This window comes from Triturus cristatus, chromosome 4_1, assembly GCF_964204655.1.
Source record: "Triturus cristatus chromosome 4_1, aTriCri1.1, whole genome shotgun sequence".
In the NCBI taxonomy this organism is placed as follows: domain Eukaryota; kingdom Metazoa; phylum Chordata; class Amphibia; order Caudata; family Salamandridae; genus Triturus; species Triturus cristatus.
This window is the reverse complement of record NC_140585.1, coordinates 751,099,790-751,115,769: the sequence shown is the minus strand read 5'-3', so window position 1 is coordinate 751,115,769 and position 15,980 is coordinate 751,099,790. Positions and strand designations below refer to the sequence as shown.

At 46.9% G+C, this 15,980-nt stretch overlaps 1 protein-coding gene across 33 annotated transcripts in view; it reads left to right on the top strand.

Moving 5' to 3' along the window:
* The first annotated feature begins 6,678 nt into the window (after positions 1-6,678).
* MYBPC1 (myosin binding protein C1) overlaps positions 6,679-15,980 on the top strand; it is a 330,430-nt gene continuing 321,128 nt past the window's right edge. For all 33 annotated transcript variants that reach the window (XM_085653283.1, XM_085653281.1, XM_085653300.1 and 30 more), the window contains exon 1: positions 6,679-6,794. In XM_085653283.1, coding sequence (XP_085509409.1) covers positions 6,770-6,794 — 25 coding nt within the window. In that variant the 5' untranslated portion in view covers positions 6,679-6,769. The remainder of the gene's footprint in view (positions 6,795-15,980) is intronic.

Genomic DNA, 15,980 nt, shown 5'->3' with positions numbered 1-15,980 from the left:
CTGTGACACAAGTCCACCTTCACCAGCCCCCCTTGGATGACTTCAAAACGTAAGTTATTGTATATTGTTTTCAGGACATTTTTTTTTACACAGTCTCTAAATTATTTATACATGTGTCCTCCTTTGGGCTGTCTTTTCTTTCAGCGTTTTGGGACATTGAGACTGCACCAGTAAAATTAAACGTGCACTAGAAATCTTTCTAAGCATCGTGGCACTTCTTTATAGCTTTTGCCTGCGCCACACATCTTCATGGTGTTTAGAAGATAAGTGTGCCAATTACGGTTTCGGAACCCGTCTTTTTCCCAAAATACCTCGCTCTCTAAAAAATGCATTTTCCCTTCTTTCTTTTTGAATTATCTTGCTATAGCACATACAACAAATAATTTTTCACTAAGGTGGTTTTTCCACACCAGCAAAAGGCGGTGGTATAATGTAGCATGTGTTCTACTGAAAATAGGCAGGCAGGGCCACCATTAATTACAAATACGTAAGACACCACATAAATCCAATCCACACCACAAAATTCCACATCAAGCCACAAAATTCAACAGCACACCACATAATTAAACTACAGTACATACCACTCCACAACCCAACCATATCACATAATTACACTTCGTGACACAATCCCACTCCGCATAATTCCAGTACACTCACAAGTCACAACCACATAATTACTATCCACATAATTCCACTGCACACTATGACACACAATTTTCACACAAATACACTGCATACCACACAATTCACCCTAAATTCCACAAATAACAATTCCAATTCAACACACATAATTCCACTACAATCCACATACATCCAATCCACTCCAAACCAAAACACATACATAAAAGCCATTGCCATTTACAATGCCAATAGCTCTAACTCTAGCAAATGCGAGACCTATTGCATTGCAAATGCTTGTTTTTCTTTACTTTTGTTGATATTTATGTAAAAAAGGGTATATCTTGACGTCCCTTATGTGCAGTCTGATCTCCTGTAATTTAGCGGAGCCCCTGTGGGCCAGTCAATGTTTTTTGAACTGCTTGATCATTTCTGAATACTAGCGGCCGGCCCAGGAGGTTGTAGGCCCGTGCTTGTACCCTTTTTCTCTGCACAATAAAAATTTTTTAACAAAAAATATTTTAAAAAAAAAAAAAAAAAAAGGTGATGGATCCATAGTGACCCCTTTGAATGACTTAACTTCTAAAAAAATGCCAAAGAAAGTTCAGTGGACAGTCAGCTGTCAAAAGGCATTTGATGACCTGAAGCAGGCCAAGTGCACTGTTCCCATGCTGCAAAGTCCTAACTACTCCAAAGAATTCATTGTTCAAACAGATGCATCTGAGTTGGGGGTAGGGGCTGTGTTATCACAATCCAATGATGAAGGTCAGGATCAGCCAGTAGCTTTTATTAGCAGAAGCCTGACCCCCAGAGAGAAACGTTAGTCAACTATTGAGAGGGAGGCCTTTGCTGTGGTTTGGGCTCTGAAGAAGTTGAGGCCATACTTATTTGGCACTCACTTCAATGTTCAGACAGACCATAAGCCCCTCTTATGGCTAAAACAGATGAAGGGTGAAAACCCCAAACTGTTAAGGTGGTCCATTTCCCTACAGGGGGTGGACTATACAGTGGAACATAGAGCTGGGAGTAACCATGCCAATGCAGATGGACTCTACAGATATTGCCACTTAGAACATGAAGACTCAACTGGTCAAGGTTAGTTTAAGTCCTTACGTTTGGGGGGGTTGTGTAGGAGAGTAAGATCTGCTTCTTATGGTTACCCCCACTTTTTGCTGATGTTTCACTGTTTTTCAACTTTAGTCTGGCTGGGACCCTGCTATTCAGGGGCCCAGCCTAGCTGCTTCCTCTCTAAATGGATTCCATGTACTTTAGGTACACTACAGATTGGATTCTGGAGTACCCTTATAAGTCCCTAGTATATGGTATACTATGTACCCAGGGCCTAGGTACCCCAGAGGCCTACCAGGGGCTGCAGCATGTATTATGCCACCCCTGGGAAGCCTTCCAATATGACACAACAGGTCTGCTACTGCAGCCTGTGTAAGGTTGTGTATGCACCCCTTACTGAGATATAGGTTCCCTATATCTCTCCATATCACTGCACATATAAACCTATCAGTCACCCCTATGGCAGACCTTATCAATCCTGAAGGCAGGGTGCTGGGTTTTATGTGAGAGGGTGCCCATGCATGAGCAGAGCCCCTCTGCAGCCTTCGAACCTTAATTCTGGGGTTGTGATGCAGCCAGACCATATACTCTTAAGTGCATTATAACCTTGCGGTAAATGCTAACTTTGGGATGGCTGCATGGAAACATATTGTGTTTGGTGTCAAACACCTTGGAATCATACCCCCACACCAGTAACTGGTTTGGGAGGTATGATTCCACCCTACTAGAGAGAGCAATATGACAGCAACGGTATACCCGGTACCAGCTTTACAAGCCCTGGCATCACAAAATGGATGCTGCCAGCCACAGACACGAGTCTGCCCTCCTGCTGCTGGACGAAACTCCGGCAGGGTAGGCCACCTCCCAGACAAGCTTTAGTGTATTGGGGCTGGGTGGGTGCACTCCAAGAGTGCTTTGATGTCTGCACTGGGGGCACATTTGGTGTCCCTGTGCATAGTCCAGCTCAAACCGGTTGTAGGGGCACTCAGCCCCTGCTCTGGTGTGAAACTGGACAAAGGACATGGGTGTAGCCACCCCTCTGTCCTGACCCTCCCATAGGTGGGTACCCAGAGTTCGTCCCACCCCTTCCTTGGGTATAAAGTAGGAACCCCAGACTACAGGACTTTAGATTTACCTGGACGAAACTCTGCTACAGAATCCCAGAACTTCTACTATCTACACAAAGTTGGATGACCGAAGAATCTCCCTTGGAGTAAAGGAGTTACTCCCCTGCAAGACAGGCACCAAAGACGCATCTGTCCGGTTTGCATCGACGCTATTCCCGAAGGACATCGATGATTTGGCAACACAGGAGGTGGGTTTCCATGCTTCCCCGAGGCCAATCAGTCCTCTCAGCAAACCTGAGATCCAAAGCCCTCGTGGGGACCGTGCAACCCAAACCCCTGGACACAGCGACCATTTGCAGCAGCATATGCTTCTTGGCAATCCCTGAGGCTGTGCTTTGGGCTACTTGTAGTCCAGACCCCGCACAGTGATTCCACCGAAGATTGCTGGCTTACACTCCTCGAGTGACCCGTGGGCTGGTATCTAGTGAATCCCCTCGAGGTCCCTTCGCGATCCCTTGTCCGTCGACTTGTGGTTCCCTGAGAAGGATACTTTGACTTTCAACGGGCTTACCTGGTTGCTGCAGACGTGCCCTGACTCTCCATCACTTGGGGAGTCCACAGGACTTTGCTGGTCCACACCGAAGCCATTTTCTCTCACCATGTGGGTTGCTGTTGCCAAGGCTTGTTGGTCTCCAATCCCAAAACTGACCCCCCAGCACTCGACTTCCTTCATGGGACAGCTCGCCTGCGGACTGTGGTCATCGTCAACGGCTCCTGGTCCCTGTGGCAGTGGAGTCAAGCTTCACGTCTTCGCACCTGAAACACCCGACATCGGTGGGCATTCGCCTATCGTGCCCCTGGTCACTGGCAAGTGACCCAGACTCTGTCCCCTCTGCTTTCAGGTTATTCACATCTTCGATCCAGGCTTGGATCACCCCGGACACTTCTCCTTTCCACAGCAGCAGCACTTTTCAGCAGATCGCCATTGAAATCAACGACGATTCCCGATACCATTTGACATCTATGCACCCGGCTTCCCTGGGTGAGGTAACACAAGTACTCCGGTGCTCCCGTGGGTGCTGGCCCTAGAACCCTCTAAGTCTAAAAGGGTTTGCTCAAAGTCCTCTCCTAAGTGTCCTTATTCTTTAGAATTCCAACCGCGACTTTCCCATTGAATTGTACGGGGCTCGCGGCTGTGTTCTCACACTACACACGTCCTCCGTGGGTCTCCTGTGTCACTACCCTGGGTGGTTCCTTGGGGTTCCAGCGATTCTACGTGCTCTAGGCACTGTGTCTAGTCAAGTTGTGGTTCTTATACCACTTTCTTAATATATGGTTTCGTCTCCCCCTACGGCCCATTCTATAGTGTGCTATTTTCTGTCGTTTAATAACTGTGTTATTGTGTGGCTTTCTCTCTAACTTCATAAAGAGGTTAGTAGAGAGTGTTTAGAAATAAATACATGTATTTTATATATATACCTTGTGTGGTCTTTTATTTAGTTATTCAAAAGGTTATAATCTGGTAAACCAAGCTGCTTTACACTCCTTCAAGACTTAACCTGAAGGCTGCTCTCCATAGCTACCACTAGGATAGCTTTCAATAAAGGTTGACTGAAACCTAATCATCAATAAGGGTTGTTTAGACTGGTGCAAGGTGCCCACTATAACTAGTGGACAGCATACACCAGGCCAACTTCTCACATTGAGGTCATTTATGAACTTGAAGAGTGTTAGCGTCTGTCGGAGGTGGAGAGGGAGGGTGTTCCATGCCTTGGCCGCAAGGAAGGAAAAGGAACAACCTCCTGTTCTTGATGTGCGGCACTGCGGCAAGGGAGAACTGGCCTGAGTGGAGGGATCTTTGGGTTGCGTGGACTAAGAGGTGGTGATTCAGGAAGGCAGGTCCGGTGTTGTGGAGGGCTTTGTGGGCGTGGGTGAAAAGCCTGAAGGTGATTGTCTTCTCGACGGGGAGCCAATGTAGTGTCCTTACCTGACAGCCCGCATTGCCCACTTCGCAGAGACTTTAGTGACCCAGCTCCTTGTACCCTACCTTTCTGCCTGTGAAATGAATTCCAACAAAGAAGATGGGGTGAAGGCTAGGAGAAGGGCCTGATTGGACGTCATCTTTGTCCTGGGATATTTGTCAAATCTAAAAAAACAAGGAGAGGATCATGAGCTGGTCCGTTAGTGTTAGATGTGCCCACCTTCGGTGTGCTGGCTCGAAGTGCGGTTAGTCTCCCACCCTCCTGCAATTAACTATGTCAGTTGTGATGTTAGTTGAGTAGTTGTTGTGACTGCTAGGTCTCTGGATGGGACGCTGGCTGTGTAGCTTGTATATGTACATCTAATGAATGAAACAAAACATGTGTGTTTACACCCAAGCTTTTTGCTCACATAACCCCCAAGATCAGTGTTCAATATTAGCCGGCGGCCAGGCGGCTTCAAAGCATGTAGGTTCAGGCCTTCTGTGTGATTCTATGATGTGCAGGGTGTTGCCTCAAGAATATTCTCGAGGCAAAGTGGTTGCCGGACGCTTGGGTGTGGTTTATATAGATAAACGATGCCCAAGATGGCCACCGAGAGTTGCAGAGGCATAAAGAGCTGTACGCAGGGGAGGTGGGGATAAGCCAGAGAGGTGGGGGTCTCGGAATCCAGTGGACCTGAGGCAACCAAAGAGCTCTGTGCGTGGAGAGCCAGATCGAGCTGCAATGCGGGGAGAGCTGTAGAAGCGTGAGTACAGCTCTGCAGGGGGGTGTGAGGAGATTTGTGCAAACGGAGATGAAAACAAGTGCGCAGGGGAGGCGGATAGAGACCGGTACAGGGGTAGGTAGGAGGAATGTTTAGCAAGGCATCCTGTGTAAAGGAGGCAGAGAGATTAAATGAGACGTGCATGGTAAGGGTGCAAACGAGCTGTCCAGGCAAAATGAGGCAGATCTGTGCACTGGGAGGTAATAAAAGGGGTATGCAGGAGAGGCGAAGGGAAGAGAGCTTTTCTGGAGGGGAAGACTGACGGTGTGTGAGGAGGCAGAGGTAGACAGTGAAAGAACCGGACAGGGGACGGAGACCTGTCCAGAGGTAGGCAGCAGGGCCGGCCTTTAGCATGGGGAGCTGGGCCCACGCCCAGGGCGCTGCCCTTCAGAGGGGTGCAGGAGTTGTCTGCATATTCTGCCTGCGACCTAGCTCCAAACTTTTAGGAAGCTGCAGGTACCCTATAATCATTTTGTTTGGTTTGCTTCTCGTGGAACCCATTAACCCTCTCCGCCTCCTATTACCCCTCCAAAGTTTTTGATACACAGATAATTAAAGAGACGTGAGAGCGCAAAATTGGGTTTCGCCTGGGGTGCTATCTCAGTAAAGGAAGGCTGTGGTAGGCAGAGACAGTCGAGCAACGCACAGACAGTGAACACTGTGCATAAAGAGACAGAGAATAACATTTACCGGGCCATAAAAGTAACCAAGAGAAAAGGTTGCCTGTGGTGAGTCATATATAAATGGCAACTGCTATCATTAGCCTTTATTACGGACTGGCCACCTGCAGTTCATGCACAATAGTGGTCGCACACATTATCGACGAGGTAAGGCCACTTTTAGATTTGGTGGTTTTAAGTGAAAGTTCAGATCAAAGACATCATTCAAAGGCAGTGTCGCTTTAAATGTGACAATATCGCCTCCATAGAGACTGGCAGTGCCTCGCGGGCCGCGGGGGCCTGGCAGCATCGCTTTGATTCCTCTGTGTGGTGCTGAATTTAGCACATCAGAGATGCTCTCATCGGCCACATGAGATGCTGCAGAGATTCCTTTCCAAAGCCCTGGGAACAGTGGGGTCAGGCGACAGATGTGAGGGCTCCTGGCCTCGGAGGCGGGGCAGGGGCTGCCTGATTGATGTCCCGGTGCCGTATATAAAGTGCACTGATTGAGCAGCCCCGGTGCTGTCACGCTGATCTGCATCTCCCCACTGTCCCTCAGGGCCGGGCCGCGAGCCACTCTCTTCTTCTGAAGGGTCACTGCTCTTTGGGAATATGCCCGAACCCACCGAGAAAACAGGTGAGCCTGTTATCGGGGACTTTCCGTTATCAGTGCACGCTCTGCCGCGCATCACTGCCTCTTGCTGGGTCTGGCTCTGTACGGTGTGTGTGTGGAGACCTCTGAGCTCGGTGTCCAGGTGTGCGGGGGCACAGGCAGGTCTTAGTTTCTTCTCTTGAGACAGGAGAGTCGGGATTGGAGGGGCTCAGGTGAGCACTGACTGGTTTTCTAGTGGTGGGGAACTTTGGGGGCTGTGGTAAAAGTGGGTCTGAAGGGTGTAGCTCTCAGGTTGTTTGGTGTACTGGTGGGTTGAGTCATTTCTGAAAGTGGATTGGTTGCAGCTGAGGTATAAGTGGTTTTAAGTCATTTTCTGTAGGTGGTAGGCTCAGTTTGGGCAACAGGTGCAAGCTTGTGCATTTGGGATACTGGTGATTTTGAGGTGTTTTCAGAAGACGGGTAGCTTGGGATATCGAAACAGGTCTACCTTGTGCTGTTTTGTGAATGTAGGTTGGTTGATGTTTTGAGTACGTTCAGTTGTATGTAGCTCAATGTATTGAACTCGCTAAGTTAGACATTTGCCCTTTCCTCCGTCCTTTCTCTTGCTGAAGATCGTTCCCCTTGAAGCTCCTACAAGTGTCACCAGAGACTATAAAATATAAAGAACACACATATAAGCACAACCACAGCCACATCCGCTAGATCCAGTGCCATGAAATGCAGTGGCATAGCATAAGTTCACATGCCATGATATACCATAACATTGCATGCATATTGCATGAAAACATTGAAAAGCATGCGCAGCATAGCATAGCTTACGTTATATGTTATTTTACATTATACCATAATGAGGCACAGTCCAACTTAACATAGAACAACGTATCATAAGGCATGACATAGTTTGGGATCTTGTAGGATAACTTAACATAGCATATCAGAGGATAAGATTGCATATTAAAACAAATACATTTGTTATTTTAAATTAAGTAGATAAAATAGCATTGCGTCATTGATGCATTAGTTTCACAATTTATTAAATCAGAGGTTGGCCCAACATATTGGAATATTTTGTTTTGTTTTTATTAAATTAGCACAGTTAATTAAAACCATTGCAATAAAATGTAATTGTAGCATTGTTACCACATTAAAAGCAAAGCGAAGCAAACCATCAAATTCATACACATATTTCTGATGAGGCAGTCTTGTAATTACTGTTGGAATCACGTTACAGGCTTCAGAAACCAAGGATAAAATGATTTGGTGCAGAGACACTAGGGCAAAGTGCAAAAATAGTCTTTGATAAGTTTTTGGGGTGGAGGAGTCGGTTGGGCAGGGGCATGGGCAGGTGAGGGAGAAAGCAGGTTGTCCAAGAGTCTCACATATTTTTCGGACATTTTGGAATATTTGCGTGCCTAATTTTACAATTGTTGTAAAAGTATGCCCTCGTAGCCCTCTAGAATTTAGTGCTTGTTTGGTGAAATATTTATCTGCATTTTTACTTACTGGTGGACATCTGTTAAATGCCCAAGTTCAGGCGTTGATCTGCTGACCAGTGGGTTACAGATTCAAATTTAGGAAAAGTTGCCTCAGCCTTTAATCCTACATGTTTTCACAAAACGGTGTACCGTTAAAGTGGGTAACATCTAACATGTATTTTTAAACAGAAAATGTGCATTTGTAAAGGCATGTTCTACTTGGGCCATCTTTGCGCTCAAAAACAGATGTTTATTGTTAACTAAATGGTACTCATTTTATTAACCTTTGAATGTCGAAATTCTGAGTGACCCCTAAGAGATTTAAAGCTGTGACCTTGATGTCAAAAATGGATTCCTGATGTGGTTGTATTAGACCAAGAGTTACTAGACCACCTGGCATCTCTTAATCGCCAGTAGACCTTACAGTTTGAGATGTGACCAGTGTAATTGATCACTAATACTTTCCTTAAACGGCAGTCATTGATACTGCTGATGGGTCTCTCCTGCCAGCCCTCCACACCCACTTACCACATGCTCCTTCTCTGGAGACAGACGCTTAGACACTTCTAAAGCGCTCAAAGTGCTGGCAGATAAAGGACTGAAGCACAAGGAGATAATGTAATCTCCACAGGACCACAGAGAAGGTCAGGCAAGAAAGCGACCCGGGTCTCCTGCTCCCACTGCCAACAACTTGCCTACTAGAATCCATCTAAGAGTGACCCAGTCTCCCTGGGGACAATTCCGTATTGTGACTCAGAATTCTCTTTATGAAATAAATGAAACATGCCAAACAACTGGGCAAAATTGTTTCATCAACTGTAATTATCTCATCATCAATTACAAATCATTGATTTCTACTCATCACAGAAAACACATTTAAGGGAAATGAATTCCTTGCATGCACTGGTGAATGATATGGAAGATCCTGAGGAAGGAACCTCTTGCAATAGACTGCATGTCACGGTGAAGGCTGGCTTTGGATGATCCTGTGCTCCTGGGCACCTTCCAGCTGTTGCAGCTTTCCATCCAGGTGTAGGATCTGATGGCTTTGGCCCTTCTATATTTGAGCGGATTGCTGAATTCCACCATTGATCCTAAATCTTTCCAACACACCGAGCCCTCTGCTATGACTGCCACAGCCAGCACTTTGTAAAGTTTAGGTTGTGTTGGTAAAGTGAGGGGAGCACCTATAGAAACTGCACCTACCTCCCTCCAAGCCGCTGACGTGCCTGATACAGTGTGTTTTTTTTAATCAATACAAAGTAAAGGAAAAACTGCAGTATGATTCAACAGCAAACCTAGGTGCAGAATCCTAATGTGGGATCAGTTCTGCAGTTCAAGGGGGATCAGCTCTCAGCTCACAGCTGTTGAATGTTTTTTTCTTCAACAATGGTTGGGGCAAGGGCTATAAACTTCAATAGTTGAATACATTTTACCCTTTATGGTAGGCAACATTTGCCCAATTCCCTCAGTTCTACTGGCTATGATTAGCTTCCCTATATAAACTATCTTGAGTTTTATCTATAAACACAGCCTGATGACGCATTGGGAAGGGGTTCTATAAAGAAATAAAGACAAATAAAAAGTCTTTTTTACTAATTCAGTTGATGCAGCCTGTTAATTTCTAGTACCAAGGCTACATTTTCATATTTCCTGAGTGCATGCGATCTGTGCTCTTGTTGCTCCTATGCTGCTGGCACACAATGCTCCATGGGCTGCATACCCATAAATAGCCGCGCCACATGCACTTATTAATACATGATCCTAATCCGGGCTATGAGAGCAAGAGCCGACACCTTTCTGAAGCATCTCGGTCCTAGGCAGCTGGTTCATGTCCTTGCTGACCGGCCTGCCATGCAGCCCAGGAGTCCCAATTAAAGAGGTGTCTCCACAGTGGTTGCAACACGCTGTGCAGGCGTATTTTGGTCATTAATTAAAATCAAATCATGGCCAGACTAAAAGACGCGAGGGAAAGAAGCTGTTTGAGGCACTCATTCCAACTGTGTCTCAGTTCTGTCTGCACTTAATGATCTTTAATCTTTCCATCAAGCAAATTATGATAGCTGACACATGTAGTTTTAGTCACTCACCAAATTCTTGTACAACAAACAGGTAATGAAACTGGGCGGTGACAAAATACGAAGTAGCTCCCATTGGAAAACAAACTTTGCAAAAGTGGAGCTCTTGAACTCCATCAAGTCCTTCAGAACATCCTGGAATCCCAGACAAGCATATGGTCAGTGTATCACTTTTACATTACTCTGTACAAGTACCGCCCGGAAACGTTCTCCATTGGTTGGTCATACCTGGACAATTCCATCACACAGCATTTAGGCATTTTCCAATTTGTTTTTATCTATGTATCTGAATAACAGCTTTCTGGAAAAATCCATGACGACTTGGCACACTTCTAACTTCATTCATCAAGACTGCTCACTGCCAGAAACGAATTCCTTGCATGCGCTGGTCAATGATATGGAAGATCCTACGGAAGGAACCTTTTGGCCCATCTTGGTATCAGAATGCCTTTTCAGTCATTCACTATGATACTGATCTATCAATGCAACTATTAACCCCAAAAGGGCCTGAAACGTCCCTTAGATATACCACCTCAGCACGGGGGATCGGACAGCTGGGGCATAAAGTAGATTTCAAAATACTGCATATCATCCACATTGCTGGTGGTCTGATTGACGTTTGCAAACAGATCTTCTAACCATGCACTAACGATCTAAAATTCCTAATTGCTAGATCCCTCTAATTGTCAAAATACGACTCCCAGGGAAGTGTGCAGCTGATGGACCAAAATGCAAATTCATTTTGAGATCACATTCCACACCTGTCAGTTTTCACCCTGCATTGGTTGCTGGAATATTGGCGGACGCCAGTAGGTAGTTATAGCTAGAACCTTGTTTCTATTCAAAAAGCGTTTTTTTTTTTACCAGTATCTTTGATAGCGATTGACGAATCTTCGCGAAATTTGCAAAACTAATGACGCACTCACTTCAGCTGCAGCGCTCAAAATTTCAGGGTGATTCGTCAAGCGAGGGCCGAAAAAAATGGGGGGTCCTAAAATGCTTTTTCTCCATGTTAATTTACATAGGAAACTTTAGACAAAGCTACATCCAGAACTGCTGAACAGAATTACACCAAATTTGGCAAAAAAAATGTAGCAGTTGGTTCAGAAATCACTCTTTTTGTTCAATGGTGTAAATCCGTTCTGTAGTTCCCGAGACATTTCAACATTTCTCAGATACACAGATATGGCCGCGGATAATCCACGAACCCTCCCGATCTCAAGCCTGCGATCTGATTGGCTGCCAACAGTTCCAATCAGCAACTGTTGGCAGCCAACCGAGTCAGAAGGAAAAAGATTAATAAACAAAAAACATTAAGAAAAGGGGACAGGGTAGAAACACCCTGACCCCCTAGGCCTGCTTAGGGGGTCTCACAGGGACCCCCATCGCCCCAAAAAAGCAAATAGACACCTCCCCGGGGCTATGTTCATTAACTGCAAGGAGCCACGCAGGAACCCCGCATCCCCTGGGACTGCCACCTCCCCGGGGATTTATTTTTTAAATGATTGCACGGGGGGCTCCTGCCCCCACACGAAGCTCCGGGGACCGCCACCTTCCCAGGATTGATTATGTTAAATACGGAGGGGCCACGCGGCCCCCTGCAGCCCCGGGAAAGGCCACCTCCTGGGCTTTATTTTTTTAAATGATTGCGTGGAGGGGGGGCTCCTGCCACCCCAATACAGCCCTGGGGACTGCCACCTCCCCGGGATTTATTATATTAAATGCGGGGGGGCCACACGCGCCCCCCGCAGCCCGCCACCTCCCCGGGGCTATATTGAAAAGATGCGTGGGGGGGCTTCAGCCCCCCATGGAGCTCCGGCGACCACCACCTCCCCAGGGCTTCAATACTGTTGAAGGGAGACCGCGCAGCTCCACTCGTAGAGTCGTAAATGGTCACGGAGACCGAAACCCCACAGGGCCGGCTCCAGCAATGTCCTGCGGTGCCCACCCCAGGGACATTGCAGTTAGCTATGGGGTGGCAGGAGCACTGCTCCCAACATCCCATAGCAAACACGTTTTCCACTTTAAACAAGTGACAGCATTTTGCTCTCACTTGTTCAAAGAGGAGCACATTGCTTTTTCCCCCCAAGGAGCTTCATGTCAGCAGCTCCCTGGGGTAAAAGGTCATGCCAACACCCGCCTCCTGCGAGAGCCGGCTGGGACCGCGGGGCCTTCAGGCTCCCCCTGTGGTCTCCGACCATCTGGCCATGCCCTGGGGGATGGGGTCCTTGGGGTCGAAATCGGCCTGGGGAGGGGGGCCGCTCGGCCACATCCCTTGAATTTTGTTTTGTTTAAGTGGCCTGGCCCTGGGGGATGGGGTCCCTGGGGCCAAAAATGACTTGAGGTACCCAGAGCTAGTCAGAGATTTGTTGGACAATCGATACGAGGAAAGAGTCCCTGGGTCCTGTATTAGGATGTTACCTCTGCATTTCTTTTATAGAAGTAGAGCTCCGCCTAAGGGTACTAGTTGGCTGGGGTCAGGGACAGTAGTTGGAAGAAGGGAGGAGGCTCACGGCTTTCAATCAAACAGATTTGCCCCCCTTTCAAGCCTATCTCCCCTGGATGAGCAAGACTGACTGACGACACCAGGCAACGGGGAGCAGGAGACAGACATAGACACCTTTAGTAATCATGTAGAATCGCCTCCCTTAATGGTACCTGATTTGGCTCAGGGGACCCCCGACCCAGATGTAGCAGTTGGTGATGTAGGCATGTTGGGTAGAGAAGCTGGATCCGGGAGACCTCATACTAATTGTTTATTGAGGGGCTCCACCCCAAGGCACTCGCCCGGTGCACTAAAAGGACAAGACTCAGACCATAACGATTTGAGGTTGATCTCCTGGAATACTGCCGGTTTGGCATCTAAAATTCATAATTCGGACTGGCTAGATTTTATTAAGAAATACCATGTTATTTGCCTCCAGGAGACATGGGAAACAAGTAACAACGCCTCATTCATTGAAGGTTACAAGCAATTCTTTGTTGCAGCCAGGAAATCAACTATGGGCCGTGCCATGGGAGGGCTAATTATGTATGTGGCATTGGCACTGAATGGGAGGTGGGTAGATCTAGAATGGGATTCAAGTTGCCTACAGGGAGTGAGACTCATAACCAAGGGTATAAAGATAATTTTTATAAATTTTTACAATGCAGGACAATCTATGCTAAATTTGGTTGAACTGGAAGAGAGGCTGACTAGTTTAAATGAATCAAGGGATGCTGGCACCCAATTAATTCTTATGGGGGATTTTAATTGCCATCAGTGCCCACACCTGAAATGGGAAGATGGGATGTGGGATGCCTGTCCCACTATTAGTGGATGGCATCCGGAACACTCCAGTGAGGGCCTGGCATTAAGTAGAATTCTCGGCAAGTTTGCTTTAACCCACACGATGGATATGATTAGGAATGGGACACCTAACTCATTGATCCCTTCCTTTAAGGGGAGAGGAAGGGATTCAATTATAGATTATTTTTTTATATCCACCGTGTTTGAAAGTAGGGTAGCCCATTTGGAGATAGTGCCAAGCGTGTTCAGTGATCATAACCCTTTGGTTTTGTCATTAGTGGACATACTTGGTACCAAGGTGGCTGTAGTATCTACTGTGGGTGAATACAGAGCCAGGGACCAGGGGAGAAGAATCAAATGGAGCAACATTGATGGCGATGAACTCACAGAGCTCTCCTCAACAATGCTGAGAATCACATCTGGAGGTGTTTAGATCCCAAGATAGAGGGGACGGACCTAATTGTAGCATTCGAAGGCACTGCTCAGCACATCGATAGTCTCTTAAGAAGTAAACCCAAGCCTAAGGGTGACTTTTGTCCCAGGTGGTTCGATAAGAACTGCTCAAAGGCCCATAGGGACCTGAAGTTGGCATTAACCAAGGTCCCTAAGGACAAAGGTGAGATAGCCGCTTGCAGGAGTAGCTACAAAAAGGCGACCAAGTCACGGAAAACAGCCCTACAAAATGAAGCATGGGTTTCTCTAAGAGAGGCTGCCGAGCTTAAAGACATGAGCAGTTTCTGGAGGGTAATAAACGCCCCTTGTTTTCAACCCCTGGATAAACCACAATTGACCTCCCATATTTTACCAGAGGCGTGGGAGGCACACTTTTCCAGATTGTATAATCGTGGGGCACCTGAGGCACAGTTATCACCAGTAAACGGTTGCCCCATTAGTGCCTGGACACCCATTATGGTGGATGAGGTTCATTTGGGCATAGAAGGCCTAGTAGTGAGGAAGGCGCCAGGGCCAGATGGGATACCCCCTGATCTATTTAAAAGCCAGATAGATCTTTGGGCCCCCATTTTAACTAGGGTTTATAACACAGCTATGGAGGTGGGTATGCCGAGATCATGGTCTACGGCCGTCATTGTGCCCACATTTAAGAAGGGTAATAAAAATGACCCTCAATGTTATCGCCCAATATCCCTAATAGATGTAACGGCGAAAGTCTTGGGAAGAGTCATTCTAAATCGTCTAATGATATGGGCTGACGAAAACAATATTATCACTGACGTACAGTATGGCTTCCGAAAAGGGCGCTCCACAACTGATCAATGCCTTAACCTTTACCACCTGGTGGCAAAGTATACTGTGGCCAGGGAGGGGACAGTTTACCTGGCATTCATGGATCTCTCAGCGGCCTTCGACTGTGTGAACAGAAGAAGGCTGTGGGAGATCCTGAGTGCCATGGGCGTGGATCCTGGATTGATCCACGCCCTGCGTATGCTTCATCAAAACACCACGGCACGGGTCAGGTATACAAATGAGGGCGACGTCACTGAGGAATTTCAGTGTAAGGGCGGGGTGAGACAAGGATGTATCCTGGCACCCTTCCTATTTACGCTTTATATCAATGGGCTAGACAAGGCGCTCGGAGCCCTGGAGGCAGATTGCCCCAGCATAGGGAAGAGAGGAATACCCGTCCTCCTTTACGCAGATGATGCGGTCCTCCTGGCGCGCACTGGCAGGAGCCTGCAGGCCCTCATTGGGGGATTTGTCAGCTTTATGGCACACCTCGATTTAGTCCCTAACCTCACAAAATCTTTCATTATGGAAGTAGGAAAAACCCCACACAAGAATTGTGTTTTCACCATAGGCACACACAAACTGGAGAAGGTGAAACATTTTAACTACTTGGGTATGGTTTTTGACAAAGACTTAAATTTTAAACCCCTTGTAAGTCATAAATGTACCCAACAACTTGGTGCCGAGGGGTCAATTATGAATTATGCACGCAGACTGGGTCGCTGGTCACCCAACGAAATTGTACATTTATATAGTCTTGTCTGCTGCGCCAAAACCCTGTATGGAAGTGAGGTGTGGGGTTTTACAAATGGGAGAAAAATTCAGATTGAGGAAGATAAGTTCTTGAGGAGACTTTTGCAAGTCCCTCAAAGCATCCCCTCTTTCATAGTCCACGAAGAGCTGGGTATCCCCTATATTAGCGATAGGGCATGCCTCAAACCCATCATCTGTTGGATTAAAATCTGGATAAACCCTGAGGCAAGCCTTAGCAGACAAATTTTGGAGGACTGTGTGAAGGGGGACAAGGGGCTGCAAATACCCTGGCTCAAATACGTAAAGGACACACTGACTAGTTTGGGCCATGCTAATCTTTTTGATGACCCCTCCATAATAGGAACGAGAG